We start from the raw sequence: 20,160 nt of genomic DNA on the forward strand, positions 1-20,160 counted from the left end.
CTGTCAAACTATGTATGTACTTCCTAGAGACACAACTATAAAAGGATGAACAGAGCTTGATGCTTTCTCAGGAGTCATTCCATTGCAGTTCCATCCCATTCACACATAAAGTCTCAACAGATGAGTCATTCAACTCATTTTAAACATCTGTACTGGTTCCCCTATCTGCAGTGTTATTTACCACTCAAAGGACACTTCACATACATTATCTTCTTCATTTTCATACCATCACTAGAAATATAGGTAATGATGAAGTAGAAACTCAAAGAAGACAGAATGATTTGCCTAAGGCAAGGCCAGGCAATAAAAGTTGATAAAAGGCAGAGCCAGAGGCCAGTAAGGATCTGTTTAGCTTTGAACACAACCTTCTTTTCATTTTCTGACCCTGTAACAGTCTAGTGCCTTACTGTAATTTTTGAATGTGTTACAGGGTCATTCAATTCTTGACTGCTAGGATTAAAATTTCTTAAAGACTCTATCACTACCAGTGAATAATCCTACTCTGTATATAACCTGAAAATAAACTGAACAAAACTGGGGGTACTGCTTATGAATAGGCTCATTTATATTCTTAAGGAAAACGGGCAGTAACTACAAAAACCCATTTATTCAATTTGAATAAAGTAAATATTGATACTAGACTGACTTGTCTGGCAAATGAGTCACGCTTTAACAATAACCATAGTAAAAGGGGGGAAAAAAAAGACCAGTAAGTTAAATAAAAGGCTAATAAAACCTGGAGGAAACAGCTCAGCGTTTTCTTTTAAACCCTGAAGAACACCAAATGTATATTATATTGCATAAAAAGTCATTTCAAGAAGAAACAATTAATAACACAGTAGCAGAGTCAGTACTAAGAACTTCAATGATATCCAACTCAAAAATGCATAGGGAGAGTAAAGTTATTTTATTAAATCATGCACATCACGTGTGTTAGTGCAAATAGTTTAATCTGTACTCCAGAAATTCTATTGTACTTTATATCTTTACAAAATAGATTTAAACAATTATTTACTTTAAAAAATGTAATTCTGAAGTTAAGCATTTCAGAACAATATTTGCAATAACCTATATACAAGAGGTACTGGGTACCACTGGCATATTAGCATTCTGTGGTGGAGTGGCTTCCTGCAACAGAAAAAGATGAAATGAACTGCATGACAGTATTTTCTACAAGTCAATTTGTGACTAATTCCTCCATAAGTCTAGTGATCCTCCCAACAGCAAATCCCAAAGAGCTTAAAATATAACCTTTAAAGTATAAACAATGACCGCCAAACATCACAAGGAAATTATATCCTAAACTCTACTTCAGTATTTGGCTAGGCCTGTGGGTTGCCACAGAACATTCAAGCCAGTTCACTGACATTCCCTCCCAGTTTTCACTGACTGAAAAATTTTAACTATGTGATACTTCAGGATATTCTATGACCTAAATAATCTTTATTGACATAACTGTGGTGCCGTACAAAAACCATAGCTAAACCTTCACTTCCGTGTTTTAAATTTGCAACATCAAGCAGTGCTTAGGTGCTTCACTGTGCATGGAATATTATTCATCTTGGGGATAGTGCTTCTCATTAACAGAATGTCCCAGTTAACAACGATAAAAAGAAAATTACCATTTATATACCCAACCAGGAAATCTGTTGGTAGGTAAAATAGCTCACCTTGAACACGAATTAGCTTTGAAATATCATAACCAAATTAAGTCAGTAAAAACTTATCTAAAGAGATATTAATTCTTTCTTCAATTAAACATGCTTGGAGGAAGAGATGATATAAAAAAAAAAATCATGCTTCCTAAAATGCTGTATATGAGAAAGTAACTTGGCTTTTAAAGAAAAATATCTCTTTAAATACATGAGGTTTAATAAATTACATTCCAATTGACTCAACAGTTTGGTTTACTGCACTGAAACTGTATAATTACTATGTTTTTGCTCCCAGAAATACTTCAGTTTGCTCAAGAAAATACGCACTCTCATGGAAAGTTTTTCAAAGTTGATGTCCTCCATATCATCAAGTCACATTAAGGCTGAACAAGCGTGCACATATTCCCCAAATCATCACTAGAACAGAATATTTTCCAAGTGTATTTCTCCTTAAAAAAAAAAAAAAAATCCACGCAAACAGTTGTATCTAAGTCTTGTTCCCAATAGCTCAGTGGTTTTATAACAAGTAAAAATGGCGTAAATATGTAAAAAATATATATATATGTGTATATATTTCAAACCGATAGGCACTGAGCACACAGGGCCTCTCTTTCCATGTATGTATCAGTTGTTTGGTTTGGGTAGTTATCGAATCAAAAAAAGAAAAAAAAAAAAAAAAAGAATTACCTGGCCATTAGAATTCAGAGTAAAATACCCATAAATTTAATGTTATAAATAATTTGGTGTACCAAGAAGCCTACTTTAGGCCACCGTAATATTCAGAATTTAAACATACTCATTTAAAAATTACATGAAAAATTGCAAGCAAATTATTGCTTACAGTAGAAGAGTCACAATTTTATATCCTCTTTATAGACAGATACATTTTATATACTTTAAAGCAATGACCCTACAGCTGTATTCTTGCACTTCTGCTGTTTTAAGAGGTAAAAAGGAAGAAAATGGTTCTGTTTGTCCCCAGCATGAGTGTGGTGCCAGCTTCTAGAGGGAGGACGGTGTACGGACTCAAGAAACGCTCTCATGGAGAAGCTCTGGCCAGACCTGGCACGTACAGCACGATGGCTGTCACCGCAACCAGGGCAGCCAACATGGGCATCCAGGGCCAGGGTTTCTGTGTGGAAAGAAACCAAGAGTCAAAATCACATTCTCCCCTCTTTTTTTTCATACCTATTAACCCCTTGGCTCCACAGAGTCCTGAATACTTAACAGAATATTAGAAAAACCTTACATCTGCATAAGAATATTTTAGAAAGAAAAGAAGAAAAGGTGAGGGAGTGAGGATGTGAGGAGAGCCAGAATAGCAAGAACTTTTAGAGGACCACTGTGTGGAAGCATAATACATTTTGGGAGAGTCTTGGGCAGTGTTCAATTTTGTTTGAAGCCTAACAGTGACTTGTCTAAGAAACTCTCAGAGTTCAGCCTGTTTTATTTACTCTGATATCCACATATTCAGCTAACTGATGTACACAGATTCCTGGAGTATGTTTCTGCCTAAAATGTTTATTTCTTGATAAAAACCAGACTCACACACTGGAATAGTTTTATATAAGGGGCTGGTGGGTAACGTGATAGAAAGAAAACGGTCAGTTTTGATCGTCTAATCTGAAATTACAGAAAACAAAATCAGAAGGGGTTCAAAACAGAAAAGTGCTATTAAGGTCCTTGCCTGTCTGATGCTGTTGGTAAAGACCACGTCCAAGGGTAATAATGCCCCACGGTCGTCTTATACGCTGTGTTAACCTGTATAACCTCCTGCTATATAACCTCCTGTTTGTTGGAGGCAAGCACGAATAGCCTGTTCTCTATGAACTATCAGAGGGCTTTACAACATCAGTTTGTTTTGTTTGAAAGCCTTATTTTCACTAGTGTTCTAAGTCGTACTGGGAAAGCTGGCCTTTAAAGAAATATTGTATTGTTGCAGACCAGGGCTCAGAAAGACAGGACTGGTTGATACTCTCACAAGGAAGTGCATATTCAGGTTGGGATTGTGAGTCACTGTCCATTATGCTACTCTCTCATCCTCTTTTCATCTTCTTAGCCACAGTGTATATAGGCAAAGGGGTGAAACAACGAAATTCTACACTACGGAAAAAAAGAGGGAAGAGAGGAGGGGGAGGAAAGCTTGCTGAAAACTTCAAAGAGGCAAACTCTTCATTTTTCATTCAAATCTGATTAAACATAATTGGGAAGGGGGTACTAAGTTGCAGCAACTCATAGTTTACTCCAGTTTGCTAGAGACAAAGACTCAGTTAAAGGCAGCATATTAACATCTGGTTAGATTGGAATTAATTCATGGTTAGCATTACTACAAAGGAAACAAGACAAAATGTTATGTGATTAGTTCAGTTCATTCGGTATGACACAACACGTAGCATACTAAATGAAGGGTTTGCTTCAGGTAACAATATACCTGTGTGGTTTTGCCATGCACTATATTACAAATATGGCACAAACAGGTGACGGGGACAAACAGACAAGGACTCAACAGTAGTGCTTGTACCTTTCTCTACCACAATGGACCGAAACACCAAAACAGGAAAGCCAGGAATAGGCCGATGAATACGGCTGGGACGGGTTGTAATATGGAAGGCTAAAGAAGGGAAGGGATATTAAAATCATTTTATGCTACAAAAAAAAATCAGATAAGATGATTTAGAACCCAGGGTGGGTGGGAGGGAGGGCAGAAGGACATTTCAAAGACATCTAATATCATCCAGAATGATGGGCCAGGGTAAGTAAGCTGGTAAACTACCAGTTTTAAAGAATGGCTGGATGCAGTGTGGGTATCCCTAACTGCATAATGAAACACAGCACTTTAAGACAGAGCGATGAAAATGCCTCACCAACTGACGCTCTGCTTGACGTTATAGTATTTTTGTTCCATACTTGGAATCCATTATTTGACAATGTACTCCTTTGGAAATTGCTGAGGTTTACCTTATCCCTTTATCAAAACTTTTCTTTTTTTTTTTTTTAAACCTGAACTCTTTTGCTTGAGACAGTACTGCTTTCAAGCTTAAAAATAAATGACCTGTGATACACAGTTCCTAAATCAAGCAAGAGATCTGACACACTGTATGAGAAACATTTAGTACATAAAGACAGGCAGCTTAGCCTCAGGGGTTTCAGTTACACTACCAGAAGTAATTTTTAACTTTTACTTTACTATTATTATTATTTTGGCTGTGCCTCGTGGCATGTGGGATCTTAGTTCCCTGCCCAAGGACTGAACTCGTGCCCCGTGCAGTGGAAGCATGGAGTCCTAATCACTGGATGGCCAGGGAATTCCCAGTAATTTTTTTTTCAACTGGAAGGGAATTACTACAATGAGTGTTATTATAGAGTAATATTTAATTACCATAACTCTAATATAAAAATAGGAAATTCACCCTTAAAGTAAATTATTTGTAGAGCTGTAAATATTAATAGCAAGGCTACTTTCAAAAAGGTTCTAAATCATACAGAGGGATCCATTCTGATTATGCTAGATGTCTTCACAGGTTAATTTAGTAGAAGGTAGACTGAAATTCCAACATCAGAGAGATATGAATTAACATAAAAGAGAGAAGTAACCAAACCATTATGATCTGATTTCAGAAGAGTTCTGTAATTGATATTTTTACAATAAATGCAATCCATTTTTGCTTATCATAAAGCCTCCATAACCAATTTATCCATTTCTGAAAGGCTTCCACCTGAGCCATGAGTCTTTATTTATTTATTTATTTTAAACAAAATCTTTCTTTAAGCACAGGACAGTTGGGCACAACTCATAAGCATTCTGAGTGTGACTGTGTAACTGGACGGCCATGCAACAGTCCTCTTTGGTACTTGTGCTGCAAGTTAAAGCAGAGTGCCTTCCTCCACGGGAAGTGTGTGGCTCACGCCCACTGCAGTGTCCAAGCCATGACAGGGGTTTGAAATCAGTCAGAGCACAATCAACCACACTGAACATCCATCAGTTAGGGCCCACAAAGGCAATGATCACTAAAACGTGTAACACGACATTTACTTAGTATAACATCTTTCAAAAGACCATCTGCCTTTCTAGCAAATGAAATACAAATTAATATTGTTAAACTCAATTTCTACCACAGTGTTCTAACTAACTGCATACACACACACAAACACATACTCATTCACACACAGCCCTACAGAAACTCACTAATACTTCCAAATGTTTATAGGAGGCCCAGAAGCCACTAAGCTTTTTAGGAATGTGCCTCAGAACATGATTAGTATAAAATGAAAACCATCATTAAGTCTCCATTTTTTGATGCAATCAAATACTAAGGAGTCACCATGTATTGCTCTTTCTTCAGTGGGTCCCTGGTGGCACAGTGCTTTGTTTCCCAGAGTGGGAAACAAGAGCTAGATGAGGCTTAGTGACAGAACTTCAGATTTATCTAGGAAAAGCTGGCAGTTCTTAGGTAATTTTTTTTTTTTTTTTTTTTGCAAACAAGGCTCTTCCTTCAGGTAGTCCTTAGGCTTTTCTAGGGGTACAGGCTAAAGGGGCAAATTCTTACTCAAAAATTGGACAGCACAATGATTCCATTATGGAATTTCATAATGAAAAGCTTGGGTCATGTGTACTACAGGTCTTAGTTTCTCAAATCAGTTATAAGTCTTCTGAAAAATCAGCTTCAGGGCTCTCGCCTGCCTCTCAATCAAATCTAAGCCAAGTTTGCAAAGACTTACATTATTTCCTTTCTCTCGGAGCAGCTTCAGGTTGTCTTTACATTGTTTGAGCTCATCTGTGATTGATTGTTTTTCCTGCTCAGTCATTTCAAACTTCAACTTCAGTTCTGAGAGTACAGTCTGTGTCTTTTCATACTAAAGGCAAAGAAAAAAGAGTGTGCAGACTCAACTTAAAATGGGTATGAAGTTATGTGTTTAGTTAGGTTTAAATACCAGACCCTGTTTAGTCACCTGCACCACCACAGTCACTCGTTTTTGTTATAAGGAGGATAAGGATCATTTGCACTGATAATAAGAAGCCTTTAATGTTAACTTGATTCTATGTAAGAGTTTTCTGGCCTTGGGGTTTAAAAAAAAATTAAGAGAAGTCACCATTGTATCATGTGTTTCTAATATAAGGTGTCACTTTTTCCATTAAGTGAGTTAGAGGAGAAAAGTAAAATTCCAAACTGAGCAAAAGGAAAGCAAGTGAAGAGAAACCTCCATAGCCTAATTAAATGGCAAGTTTCGGAAGTCTGAGTTTATATCCTGGTAAGTAATGTCAGCCAAGTTATTTTAGTCTTGAAGTAATAACTTTTAATTCTCAGGAGACCTCCCTTTACCCAGCATGACTGTGTATTAAAGTGTTCTGGATAAGGAATGTCTAGGCAAATGAAGCAGAGAAATATTATCTAAGGTAACAATCACTATGACTAGGACATTTCTCTCTCTTGACTTAAGACTTAGAAGCATCAATGAAAAATACCTTAAGAAAATCTGCTGCTGATATTTTTCCTTAGTGAAACACGCCACCTTCTGCTCTGGAAAAGTTCCCTGTATATAACATAAAGTTTGGACAGGCAATCTAGCCCTTGAACATGGGTGACATCAAGGTGAAAAGGAGGATGGTTTGCCCCTACATTAAATGCCCCGGGAGGCAGGAATTCGAGACTGGTTTCACTTCTAGATATTGTATCTTCCATGCAAACTGAGCTCTCCGGCAAAGAGTAAACACTCTTCTGCTGCTGGCTGTGCCTTTGTCTCAGCCTCCACTGCCCCACTCTGTCATTTCTGAAAGTTTTAGAAGGCAGGGAGGCAGACAAGGGCTGAGTATAAAATAAATATACCACATGTCTGGCGTACTAGAAAGATTTTTCCTCTTCCCTAAACATAGCCCACGAGGCTGAAAAGTCTCCAGTTCGTTTCTGGCTGTATCCTAGGAATTTCTCAATGAAGGTACACCTTTATATGGTGCTTCTGAATAATGCAAACACTTTGGAGGGATATATCAGGCACTCATCATTATACACTCCAAAGATAAATATTATAGACGCAAATATGGAAAAACATTAGTCAGAGGTGGTGCAGGCAGGGGCTTAGGGTCAGCAGCGAATTCACCACAGCAGGAAGAAAGACTCGGGTACAGAGAGGGAGGTAAAATATGAAAGGAACTCCCTGTTACCTAACCACATTCCCAGAAAAAGTTTGGGTAGTATGCCAGAGAACAAACTTAAGGAGTAAGATTCATGGACTTCATGACAGGTTTTTTTTTTTTTTTTCTTTGTGGGGTCTGTGTACTTCCTTCCAGATGGCAGAAGGTTACCGGCAGGCTGCCAAAACAAATTCAGTGTACCTAGACTAGTCTCTGCACCAAGTCTCTTAGAACATAATCAATTCTCAATGATCTGACTCCTAAAGTGACCAAGTGAAAAGTGCTTTGCTGATCCAAATTTTCCCTTACTTTCCTTTTCCACCATTCCTACATCCAGCCTGCCCTGTACACCAAAGCACTTCATCATTTCTCCATTCCAGAAGTTGTGGAGAAAAGGCAGCTTAGTCAGGAAGATCCTGCTGTTTACCTTCAGCTTGTGGGGGGCGGGGCGGGGAGGTAGGGGCAGGTGGGAAGGACTCTGGCCCCAGGGTTAGATGGTGAAGCTAAACAACTTTCCTGAGTCAGTCTTTGCAGTGCGGACTTGGGTGCTCAATGTTTCTTAAAATACAGATATTCCCACTAAATCAAAATATACAGATGCTTTCTTAATTCAAATATTAAGATGGTATATCATTATTTTTCTCTAAATACTGAGGATTAAATTTTACTTTTCTCATGTACTTTTTGTTAAATGTTAAAAAAAAAAGCTGCCACATATTTAAGATTTAATTGTCAAAACAAAGGTCACCTTCTACAGCCTTAGTTTCACACTTCCCTTGGATATCATTTTGCTCCATCTTGCTTTCTAACTCAGAGGTGAGAAACAAGCTCAGTCTGATTAAGACAAGATGGAAGTATCACACAATATTACCAACACCTTTGGTTCTTATTCTTAAAAATAATCATATCTGGGCTTGCTCAGTTTGTGATACTTTAGCTTGTGACAGTGCTGAAGATACATAATCATTATACTGTGCACATTATGTATGATTCTATGAGAGAAAGGAGAAAAAGCGGAAATGCTGAAAGGGAATATACGTGCATTAATAAAAGGTCATAATTCATTTGCAGTGGATTACACAGACAGAAGAATCTCATTAAAGAACGTTTTCGTTACAGACTAGTATCCAAGAGTTGACATCAGGACAAACGGAAAGAAAAGCAATTTTACATTACAAAGGAGCATGATGACTACACATCATTTCACAATGAAAACACTGAACAAGAAAATAGAAGAGAAACATACTGACAAGATCAGACATATTTTTAAATGTGCTGCATTTAATGCAATCCAGAGGCTATCAACAATTTAGATGCTGTGACAACATGCCACTGCCATTTGTGGTAACAGTCAAAGCATTTTGCACTGATCGCTCAGTGACCAAAAACAGGCAAACAAGCAATGCAACAAAATGGCTAATGCATTCAGAATAACATACAATAGATTTATCTTCCAACCACAGCATTCTTCCCAGATTTTGAAAGAATTATGGCATGTGGACTGGAAGGACACAAAGTGCTTACAGTATTAAATACTAGGATATTTACTTTGGCACAGAATTTGTGTTCCAACCAAATAAAATGAGACTTCTCCAAAAACACATATCCTTAGCAAGAAGATAAAAATGAACATATTACAAAATCAATATGGCCACATGTAAATAAAAAATGTTACAGTTTTGTGTTGTTTTTTTTCCCTTTAGGAACAAACATGAAGACAGAAGAACAATAATCATTTCCAGATTCAGGATACTATAAGGAGAGAAGAAAAATGCAAAGAAAAACTACATTGATTAAACAGATCTTCTAAAACAATCTGGGGGAAACTTGTTATTGAAGACAGAAGGGTTGTCTTCAAGTTCCTTCTGTCCTTCATTTAAGAGGGTCTACAACCGGGGTGAGTCCTGCCAGGTAGATGGAAATGAATCAGCCTTCTCCACCCCCTAAGCAGGCCACAAGTCAATGCAGGCAGTAGTATTAGGCCAAGAGGACTGATTGCAGCTCTTACTGCCTCATGGTCAACCTTGACCATGCCTGTGTGTGTGGGGAGGGGGCTCCAACAACAACCCTCACTATTTTAAGTATGATTATTTTTTAAGCCACCAAAGTTGAGATTTTACGCAAAATGACATGAAAAGTGAGCATACCTATTTGTGAAGAAGGGAAAAAAGAGATGGGGGAAAGAAAGGAAAAGGTCACAGAACATGAGTTTGGCTGACTGGGTATGAGCTGAGTTTTTTCATAAGCAACTTTTCAGGCCAGTTTCACCCGAGGGGTTTGGACAGCATTATGGGGTGGCCCCAGTTTACTTTCCAAAAGTCCCCTAAATTAAATGTGATACTGTCTGGAAAGATAAACAATGAACTGAGTAATGTGGTACAAAGGTCAACTAACCGGTAGAGAAAACCTTTTAATGTAACTTTGTATATTTGTATTTTGAGACCAGCTCGCACTGATAAATTCTCTATATTTGGACCATGATACACAGCTAACAAATCACCAGGCAGAGATACTTCCAGTATCAACTCTGTGGCAGGTAATGCTTCCCTTTATTTCTAACTAGCATGAATATCTGATTTGCTTTTGGCTTTAAGTCCAACCATAATTGGGCTCATAATGTCTTTTCGCTTTACCTCTTTCTGTACATCCTTTGCTTGGTTTTCAGCCTTACTGAGAAGAGTTTTTAAATCAGCTGAATCCCGAAGATGCTGTTCTTTTAAGGATCCCACTTGATTTTCAAGCTCTTTCCTGGTCACCTGCAGGATGCTGAGATCACTGGTAAGCTCTAAACTCTGCTTCTGAGAACTGCAACAGAAATATTGACAATTACTCATGCAGAAACCAGACACAGCAGGAAGTTCAATTTCTTTTATATTTTACTAGGCTGGATGGAATGGATTTCAGAGGAGAAAAGAAAAGTGTGGGGGAAAAAAAAAACAATGATATTTTCAAGAAGTAAAAAAGCATTAAAACACTAAAACAATGAGCGTTTAGAGCTGTTTCCTATTTTCAGATAATCAAATACATGCAAAGGTTGAAATTATAAAAAAAAGAAGTAGAAGGTGACTGTATATTTGGTCATATCACATTATATTCACTATATCATAAAAATATTCAGTGTAGGTCTTCTACATGAAAAGAAATCACATATTTCAACTAGTTTCTTCAAGTACTTGACAGATAGGATGGCGAGCAGAAACTTAAAAAGTTTAGGAGCCACTTCCAACTTTAACTAAAGATAAACCTATTGAAATGAGAAGATACCAAAATGAGAGGAAAACACAAAACAAAGAACTGGGATGGTTGGGATGTAGACCTCAGATCTGCCACTATTTAGCTGTGGGATGCTGAGCAAGTCAGTTCACTGGTACCATTCCATTCTCTGAGTGAGCCTTTCCTGGCCTCTTAGATCTGTGCCAGGCGCTGTTTGCACAGACACAAATAACACAAGGAAAGCCTCAGTGCCCTCCTTGGCCAAACAAGAAGACTGAACTCAGGAATTTCTGAGGCTGTTTTCCAGCTTAAATCCTGTGATTACTGTTACAATTTGATGTTAAAAAAAAAAAATCACATTTACACACTAGGAAAACCTCTCGACAAGCATCAGTAGAAATTCTTTGTTCATACAGAACAGATTTATGGACACAGAGGGGGAAGGGGAAGGTGGGACAAATGGAGAGAGGAGCACTGAAATATATACATTACCATATGTAAAACAGATAGCTAGTGGAAAGCTGCTATAAAGTACAGGAAGCTCAGCCTAGTGCTCTGTGATGACCTAGAGGGGTGGGATGGGATAGTAGATGGGAAGGAGGTTCAAGAGGGAGGGAACACATGTGTACCTGTAGCTGATTCATGTTGATGTATGGCAGAAGCCTACACAACTCTGTAAAGCAATTATCCTCCAATTAAAAGTAAATTAAAAAAAAACCCCAAACACACAAAAATAGAACTTCTTTGTTCTGTTCCTTCTACCTCATGGACAACAAAGAAGAAAAGACCTGTACAGTGTAGCTGTGTTAAAGAATTTGGCTCCCATCTACAACAGAAATAGCTTAAGAGGATAAGGTTTTTGAGAATCACAGTTATATGCCTCTCAGGATAGATCATAAGTCTCAGACTCAATACTGTACCTGAAGTACTACAGAGAATAAATCTCATGCTGATTGGATGCTAGGCAGATCCTAGGTGTGAGCATGTTGTTAGGGAAATATAGCTAGGAACTAGACAGCATGTAAGACACTGTAAAGAAAGACTAGCTTCTAAATACTACTCAAATGCTGGGGTGGCTTAACAAATAAATTAAGAGAACTATTGAATCAAAAAGTTTAAAAAGCAGAATTAATGTCTAAAATAGTTTACGTGAGTTTAGACAGATAACCTGATGACTGATATGCCAACAGTCTGGGGCCTAATATTTTTAAATCATATGCTTCTAATTCATAAGGAATTTGTAGGATTGCTTTTCAACATTTAAACAAAACTCGGAAGTAATTTTTAAAATAGCATTTAACAATCTGCTAGATTTCAATTTATCATATCTCAAAAATAAGGGATCAAGTCTGAATCTTTAAAGTATCAAATATTCAAAAAGAAGAATAATTTAAGATAATCAATACTGGTAATCAGATATCAATATTTCTTGCTTGATAGAATACCAAATTAAATGGATTCACCAAGTTCCAAATGTATTCCAAATAGGAAGAACCTGAGTGTCTGTATCATCTTACATACATTTTATACCAAATAATTTGCCCACATGTTCTGTCAACTGATGACCAGTTGATACTAAATACACATAAACATGTGTGTGTGTGCGTCTGTGAGTGCATCCATTTATTTGTCTGTTTGTATTTTGGGCCATTATTTTGTCCTATTCATATTTTGAAATTGCTTTTACAAACTTTCATGTTAAAAACAAACATCTGTCTTATTCTCTATTGTTAATTAACTCTAAACATTCAAAGAGGAATACCCATAGAAAAGATTATGGAATGGTAAGACAATGGAAGAGAAAAAAGTGCTTTAAAAACACTGATATTAAAAAAAAAAAGATACTGATACTGAGCACCTAATATTATAGGAAGGAGTTTTACAGAGTAAGTCAGTACATCTTGCTCCTTCAATTAGTTCTTGATTTTTTAATATATAACCAATATTGCAACTGTCTTTGTTTTCACAAGAGTTAATGAGGAACACTATTTTCTGATACATCTAATTATTATTTTTCCCTAAAGCTTATTTTCTATGAGAACTGATCTTGATCACTGAATTTTTGCTAACCTTAATACTCTTCAGGAGTATAAGAACAAGGCTAACAAGAAGAGTAATGACTCACATTTTTGGTGTACTGAGGGGAGGGAGACAGTTTAAAGAATGGCTTCAATAATAAACATGTACTACCTTCATATTTGGGCTTCCCTAGTGGCTCGGACAGTAAAGAATCTGACTGCAGTGCAGGAGACCTGGGTTCAATTCCTGGGTTGGAAAGATCCCCTGGAGAAGGGAATGGCTGAATGGCTACCCACTCCAATATTCCTGCCTGGAGAATTCCATGAACAGAGGAGCCTGGCGGGTTACAGTCCATGGGGTTGCAAAGATTTGGACACGACTGAGTGACAAACACTTGCACTTTCATATTCTGAATTAGGATGTAAACACAGCTTAAATAAAAAATATGGAATCCAAATGGGTCAAATTTTAAAGGAAGAAATAAATGTTAAACTATACAATAAATGTTGGTAAGAAAACAAGACTCTCTACTAAATTTGCTGGAACAAATCTACTGCATTCATTGGTTTGCCTGTAGGGTACTGGATACTATGACAGATTTAATTGGTTTTAGAGATTTTTTGATCTTATATATTATTCAGTTCAGTTGCTCAGTCGTGTCTGACTCTTTGCGACCCCATAAGTCGCAGCACGCCAGGCCTCCCTGTCCATCACCATCTCCCGGAGTCACTCAGACTCCCGTCCATCGAGTCTGTGATGCCATCCAGCCATCTCATCCTGGGTCATCCCCTTCTCCTCCTGCCCCTAATCCCTCCTAGCATCAGAGTCTTTTCCAATGAGTCAATTCTTTGCATAAGGTGTCCAAAGTACTGGAGCTTCAGCTTTAGCATCATTCCTTCCAAAGAAATCCCAGGGTTGATCTCCTTCAGAATAGACTGGTTGGATCTCCTTGCAGTCCAAGGGACTCTCAAGAGTCTTCTCCAACACCACAGTTCAAAAGCATCAATTCTTCAGCACTCAGCCTTCTTCACAGTCCAACTCTCACATCCATACATGACCACAGGAAAAACCATAGCCTTGACTAGATGGACCTTAGTCGGCAAAGTAATGTCTCTGCTTTTGAATATACTATCTAGGTTGGTCATAACTTTTCTTCCAAGGAGTAAGCGTCTCTTAATTTCATGGCTGCAGTCACCATCTGCAGTGATTTTGGAGCCCCCCAAAATAAAGTCTGACACTGTTTCTACTGTTTCCCCATCTATTTCCCATGAAGTGATGGGACCAGATGCCATGATCTTCGTTTTCTGAATGTTGAGCTTTAAGCCAACTTTTTCACTCTCCTCTTTCACTTTCATCAAGAGGCTTTTAGTTCCTCTTCACTTTCTGCCATAAGGGTGGTGTCATCTGCATATCTGAGGTTATTGATATTTCTCCCGGCAATCTTGATTCCAGCTTGTGTTTCTTCCAGTCCAGCGTTTCTCATGATGTACTCTGCTTATAAGTTAAATAAGCAGGGTGACAATATCCAGCCTTGACGTACTCCTTTTCCTATTTGGAACCAGTCTGTTGTTCCATGTCCAGTTCTAACTGTTGCTTCCTGACCTGCATACAGATTCCTCAAGAGGCAGGTCAGGTGGTTTGGTATTCCCATCTCTTTCAGAATTTTCCACAGCTTATTGTGATCCACACAGTCAAAGGCTTTGGCATAGTCAAGAAAGCAGAAATAGATGTTTTTCTGGAACTCTCTTGCTTTTTCCATGATCCAGTGGATGCTGGCAATTTGATTTCTGGTTCCTCCGCCTTTTCTAAAACCAGCTTGAACATCAGGGAGTTCACGGTTCACGTATTGATGAAGTCTGGCTTGGAGAATTTTGAGCATTACTTTACTAGCATGTGAGATGAGTGCAACTGTGCGGTAGTTTGAGCATTCTTTTGCATTGCCTTTCTTTGGAATTGAAATGAAAACTGACCTTTTCTAGTCCTGTGGCCACTGCTGAGTTTTCCAAACTTGCTGGCATATTGAGTGTAGCACTTTCACAGCATCATCTTTCAGGATTTGAAACAGCTCAACTGGAATTCCATTACCTCCACTAGCTTTGTTCGTAGTGATGCTTTCTAAGGACCACTTGACTTCACATTCCAAGATGTCTGGCTCTAGATTAGTGATCACATCATCATGATTATCTGGGTCGTGAAGATCTTTTTTGTACAGTTCTTCCGTGTATTCTTGCCACCTCTTCTTAATATCTTCTGCTTCTGTTAGGTCCAGACCATTTCTGTCCTTTATTGAGCCCATCTTTGCATGAAATGTTCCCTTGGTATCTCTAATTTTCTTGAAGAGATCTCTAGTCTTTCCCATTCTGTTGTTTTCCTCTATTTCTTTGCACTGATCGCTGAAGAAGGCTTTCTTATCTCTTCTTGCTATTCTTTGGAACTCTGCATTCAGATGCTTATATCTTTCCTTTTCTCCTTTGCTTTTCGCCTCTCTTCTTTTCACAGCTATTTGCAGGGCCTCCCCAGACAGCCATTTTGCTTTTTTGCATTTCTTTTCCATGGGGATGGTCTTGATCCCTGTCTCCTGTACAATGTTACAAACCTCATTCTATAGTTCATCAGGCACTCTATCTATCAGATCTAGACCCTTAAATCTATTTCTCACTTCCACTGTATAATCATAAGGGATTTGATTTAGGTCATGTATTATTACTTTTTACATAACCCTGTTTGATAAGGAAAAGCTGATTCTGTCTCAATAATATCAATTCTTTTATCACAGCCATCTTCTGATGAACCTTATAAACAGAAGGGATCACTGGCATGAAAGAAAAAAACAAACTTGTATTTGAAATTTATTACCATTTAGCTTACAGGTGAATTTAATCATAGATCATTTGCTGCTTGTTTGCTTAGAGCTTTTGGGAATGGGGGTGGGAAGGCGGCATTTATGAATCTGTATTCCATGAATACACCCAAAGGAAAGGACATAGAGGTGGTGCCAGAAAAAAAGTGCTTCAGTACTCATTTAGTGGGGTTAATCTACCAAGTAGCCAGAAAAGAGCCTGGCTGAATATTTTGTTCCAAAAGGTATTTAAATATCAAAATTAAATTAAATTTAGATGAAAATCTAAGATACAGAAATATTTTGAACCTAAATAAGAGTTCATGCATACTTGTGCAATTCTTTTTCTTGCCGCTGCAGTTCTGAAGATAGCAAAACATTTTCCTTTTTTAGAGAACGGCATTCGGTATCCAATACATTCCATTCCTTTCTCAACTTCTCTAGTTCACCTAAAATAGTCCCAAAACACATTTGTTAATATAGGAACATAACTATTTTTTCCCCTTTAAAAAACAAAGATTTTATATGGCTTTTCCTTGATTTCTGTTACTTTGCAGTTATGCCTCAAGGAAGTTCTCATCATCCTGAACTCCAGTAATATTTTTTTCCCCACTTCACTTTTACAAGACAAATAATTTTTAATAGTATTTAAATAAATAAATGTAAAATTGCAAATTTTTTCAATTCACTGTAGAGCTTACAGATGTGAAGAACGTTTATAGCCTCAATATAAAAACACTGCTTTTATACAATCAATCGTTACGGAAGAGAAAATTAGCCTGACTGCATTCGATTCAGTACAAGTTATGAAGTTATCAGTGTCAAGCATTAAGAGTTTTATGTAAAGTACATTTCTCACCTTGCAGCCTGGTTGCTTCTTCCCTCTGCTGGTCCTCGCACTGTTGACACCGAAGCTGAAAGCTATTTTGCAAACTCATGATTTCTTTCTCATATTCAGATGCTGCTTTCCGCCACCGCTCAAGCTCAGCTCGCACTTTCTTAAGCTCTTCTTGTAAAGAAGCAATGTCAGTGTCCCTCTCAGAGGCAGCCTTTTCTGCCGCTTGATGAAGGAGTAAAATTTCATCTCGGGCACTAAGCAATTCATCTCGGGTACTTGCGATTTCACTGTCCTTCTCCTCCCGGAGATTCTCGATATTGATGTGTAACCTCTGTAGTTGGGCTATAAAAGTATAGTTACTCATCATTTTCTTAGTCCCAGTAATCAGGAATAAAAGAACAGTCCATATGGGACTGTAGTTACTGCACAGCCCAGGCTGTCAGAGCCGTTTGTTGCTTTTGATTAAACTGTACGAGCAATCCATGTTTAATGCATAAAACATCAAAATACAGAAAAACAAAGAGAGGAAAAAAACTCAAAGTCATCTTTATTTCTCCCACACAGAGAAAATTACTTCTAACATTTGGTACTTATTTTCCCAGATTTTTTCTAAGCATTTATACATATATGAAAACAAAAATTGGGAGCAATCATAATGAATACAGTGCTCTCTATACTGCGGGTGATAAATATTTTTTAACGACAAAACAGCTATATTAACTTTCTTCACTAATCCTTTATTTCAGATATATTACGCTGTTGAGTTTTTAATTACTGATGACAATACATCTTATAATGCAATCTTGATTTTTTTCCTCCCGTAAGGGTGAATTCATAGACACAGAACTGCTTGGTCAGATGGTAAACATTAATAAAACCTTTGATATTCTTAACTCAATTTTCTGTTTAATTGTCAATTCCTTAAAGCAGTTTTCTCTGCCGGCTTATCTAAAAATAGTCCACTGTCATTCTCTAGTCCTTTGCTCTGCTCTTACTGGATATCACATTATATACTTATTTGCTTATTGTTCATCTTTTTCACTACATGGTACATCTCATGTATACTATCCTCAAGACTAGAAGAGTAAAGAACCAAGGATTATCGGTTGAATTAATGAATTAATAAAGTTACTGAATACTGCCTAGTCAGAGGTATATTTTTTAAAGCTCTGGTCTTGTTGATGTGAACTGGAAACAATCTGTATAAAATCATGCTGGGTTCAGAACTAGAATACTGGTCTTGGTTACTATAACACAAGAAAATTATAAGTATAAAAAAATTCATTAGGCAGAAAAGAACAATTAAAATAAGAGGATTTCAGGCTTGGGGAGGAAGAGGTTGCCTCAGAAATAAACATTAAATACTAGCCCATTTAAGTTTGTGGGAAGCAGTAAGAGGTTAACAATCTCAAAGTCTGGAAGGGCATGATGGCCAGGGATTACATGACCATGGATTTGTGGATAAAATCATGAAATATATATGCTGGCACTAGGGGGCACTCAATGACACTCACGTAGGGCAGCTTTACCACAAGAGGCAGCACTACATGAACCTTCAGGGATAACTGTCCATACACAATACAGGATGGAAATACAGATATAAGTCAGATTTATGTAAACTAATGGATAACAGCATTAAACTGTAATAAAACTGTGAAAAACTCTCATGAATTTAAAAATTCATCTACCCAGCTACTCCAGAAATTCTTGTTTGACCATAATACAATTAAATTTTTAAAATAACTGAAATGTCCAACTCAAAAAGAAGAAACGAAAACCCAAAAGACTGGTTTTTCTCTGGGTATTTTAGGGCAAATACCCTAGGTTTCACACATTGACTCCCCATTTCATCTCAACAGGGGTTACCTGTCTATTTAATTTCTTTTTACCCTGCCACTCAAACAAAGATTTTAAAATAACATCGGTTCCTTCTCTGACGATGAAGGCAAATTAATTTTACTTTAGGGATTTTACAATGGAATGGGAAAGACATCTCCTGGAGCATCTCACAATTATAGCCTCAAAGTACCAGGAGCTCTGGTTCAAAGAAAACCCTGGACAGACAGGTATCTTTCAGGTCGTCTCTGTAAAGACTCTGGTAAACAATTTTTGTTGCAATGCAAGTGTGCTAGGAGCATTAGAAATAATATCACCAACAAGTTAAAAGTGCTGATGCACCAACAGACTCAAACTGATATCCAGTCTGCAGGCCTCCTCTATAGTAAGTCACTATGTAACCCAGAAAATGACACTCTTACAAATTCATATCTTCACTCTTGCTTTCCCCACTCCAAGTGGGAAGTACTATTGCAGTACTAGGGAATCTTCCTTCTAAAAAATAGAGAAAAGGCCACCAAGAGCCAGTTACAGTCTCAGATTCTACAGAAGAATCAAAGCCATGGAAAATGGGAACCCTCTGCATTCTTACTTTCCATTTATTTTGAATTACTACAAACAAACAGTAACAATCCCAAATAGCCCTGAAGTGTTCCATACCTTGAAGAACCTGTATTTGTTTACTGGATTCCTCGACTTGATTTCGATAGGCTTTTCTTTCTTCTTCCAAAAGAGCTAGAAGTAAAGTACAGTATGTCTAATTTTGTGATTTAATGAAAATATTCAGAATTGAGCAACTGGAAAATCCTAAGAAACTCTCTCCTAAAGCTCATGGAGGGAAACAAAAGTTAGGCAGTAAGTATTAGCAGTATTAGCAATCAGGTAGTTTAAAGATTTTTAGGAGCACAAAACAGTAGTAAGTAAGTAATAAATGTTCAACTGAATAGGAGTTTTCTATATCTTATATGGCTGAGATAATATATGCTGTTTTTCACTTGAGAAGCATTCTTGATAGGTGTTAATCAACACTGTGAGCTTATATTTGAAAACCAGACTTAGAATTCTTATGTTCACTGCCAAGTACATAATAAGTACTTACTGACAGGAAGTCCACGGTTCCCTGTGGGATGCAAATCTTCCTTCTGGTGAGGAAGGCCATTTTAGAGAACATGAGGATTCTAAGGCTTTGTAAGGTACTAATCAACTGCAACTAGATAACTACTGTGAATGATACAAAAATGTTAGCTCTCGGGGACAGCACAGACTCCAACTGGCCTATGTCTGTATAGATAAGTGAGCTACTAGAATAAAAAGTGGTTGGGACATTTGAAGATTCTCTACCTTAACCTTGCCTGGCTCCTCTCATTTACTTTAGAACACACTGTAAAACTGCAGGGAATATAAATGCCCCTTATCTTATGTTCAGTAGCCAATATTAGGTATAATTAAAACTTAGAAATTGATATTTCTATGTTTTTTTCCTTCTATTGTACTTAATATATAATTAACTCTTAAGATCTTTCATTGTAACAGGTCTTTCTTGATCTTCAGAAGAAAGTCATACCACTGTAACTGTCTCTACTATACTGATCTGAATCATAAGCTTGGAGAGGATAAGTAAAGTTCCAAG

General features: G+C 37.4%; 1 protein-coding gene across 47 annotated transcripts in view; it reads right to left on the reverse strand.

Moving 5' to 3' along the window:
* Nucleotides 1-884: 884 nt before the first annotated feature.
* Nucleotides 885-20,160, reverse strand: part of SLMAP (sarcolemma associated protein) — a 156,536-nt gene continuing 137,260 nt past the window's right edge. For 29 of the 47 annotated variants that reach the window (XM_042236040.2, XM_004018364.6, XM_012099839.5 and 26 more), the window contains 6 exons: nt 19,191-19,265; nt 16,716-17,036; nt 16,188-16,305; nt 10,419-10,590; nt 6,375-6,509; nt 885-2,787 (listed from right to left, as the gene is read on the reverse strand). In XM_042236040.2, coding sequence (XP_042091974.1) covers nt 2,695-2,787; nt 6,375-6,509; nt 10,419-10,590; nt 16,188-16,305; nt 16,716-17,036; nt 19,191-19,265 — 914 coding nt within the window. In that variant the 3' untranslated portion in view covers nt 885-2,694. Of the gene's footprint in view, nt 4,267-6,374; nt 6,510-10,418; nt 10,591-16,187; nt 16,306-16,715; nt 17,037-19,190; nt 19,266-20,160 lie in introns of all 47 variants that reach the window. The other 18 variants (XM_060402332.1, XM_060402318.1, XM_060402326.1 and 15 more) reach the window with 1 other exon arrangement.

This window comes from Ovis aries, chromosome 19, assembly GCF_016772045.2.
Source record: "Ovis aries strain OAR_USU_Benz2616 breed Rambouillet chromosome 19, ARS-UI_Ramb_v3.0, whole genome shotgun sequence".
Lineage (NCBI taxonomy): Eukaryota > Metazoa > Chordata > Mammalia > Artiodactyla > Bovidae > Ovis > Ovis aries.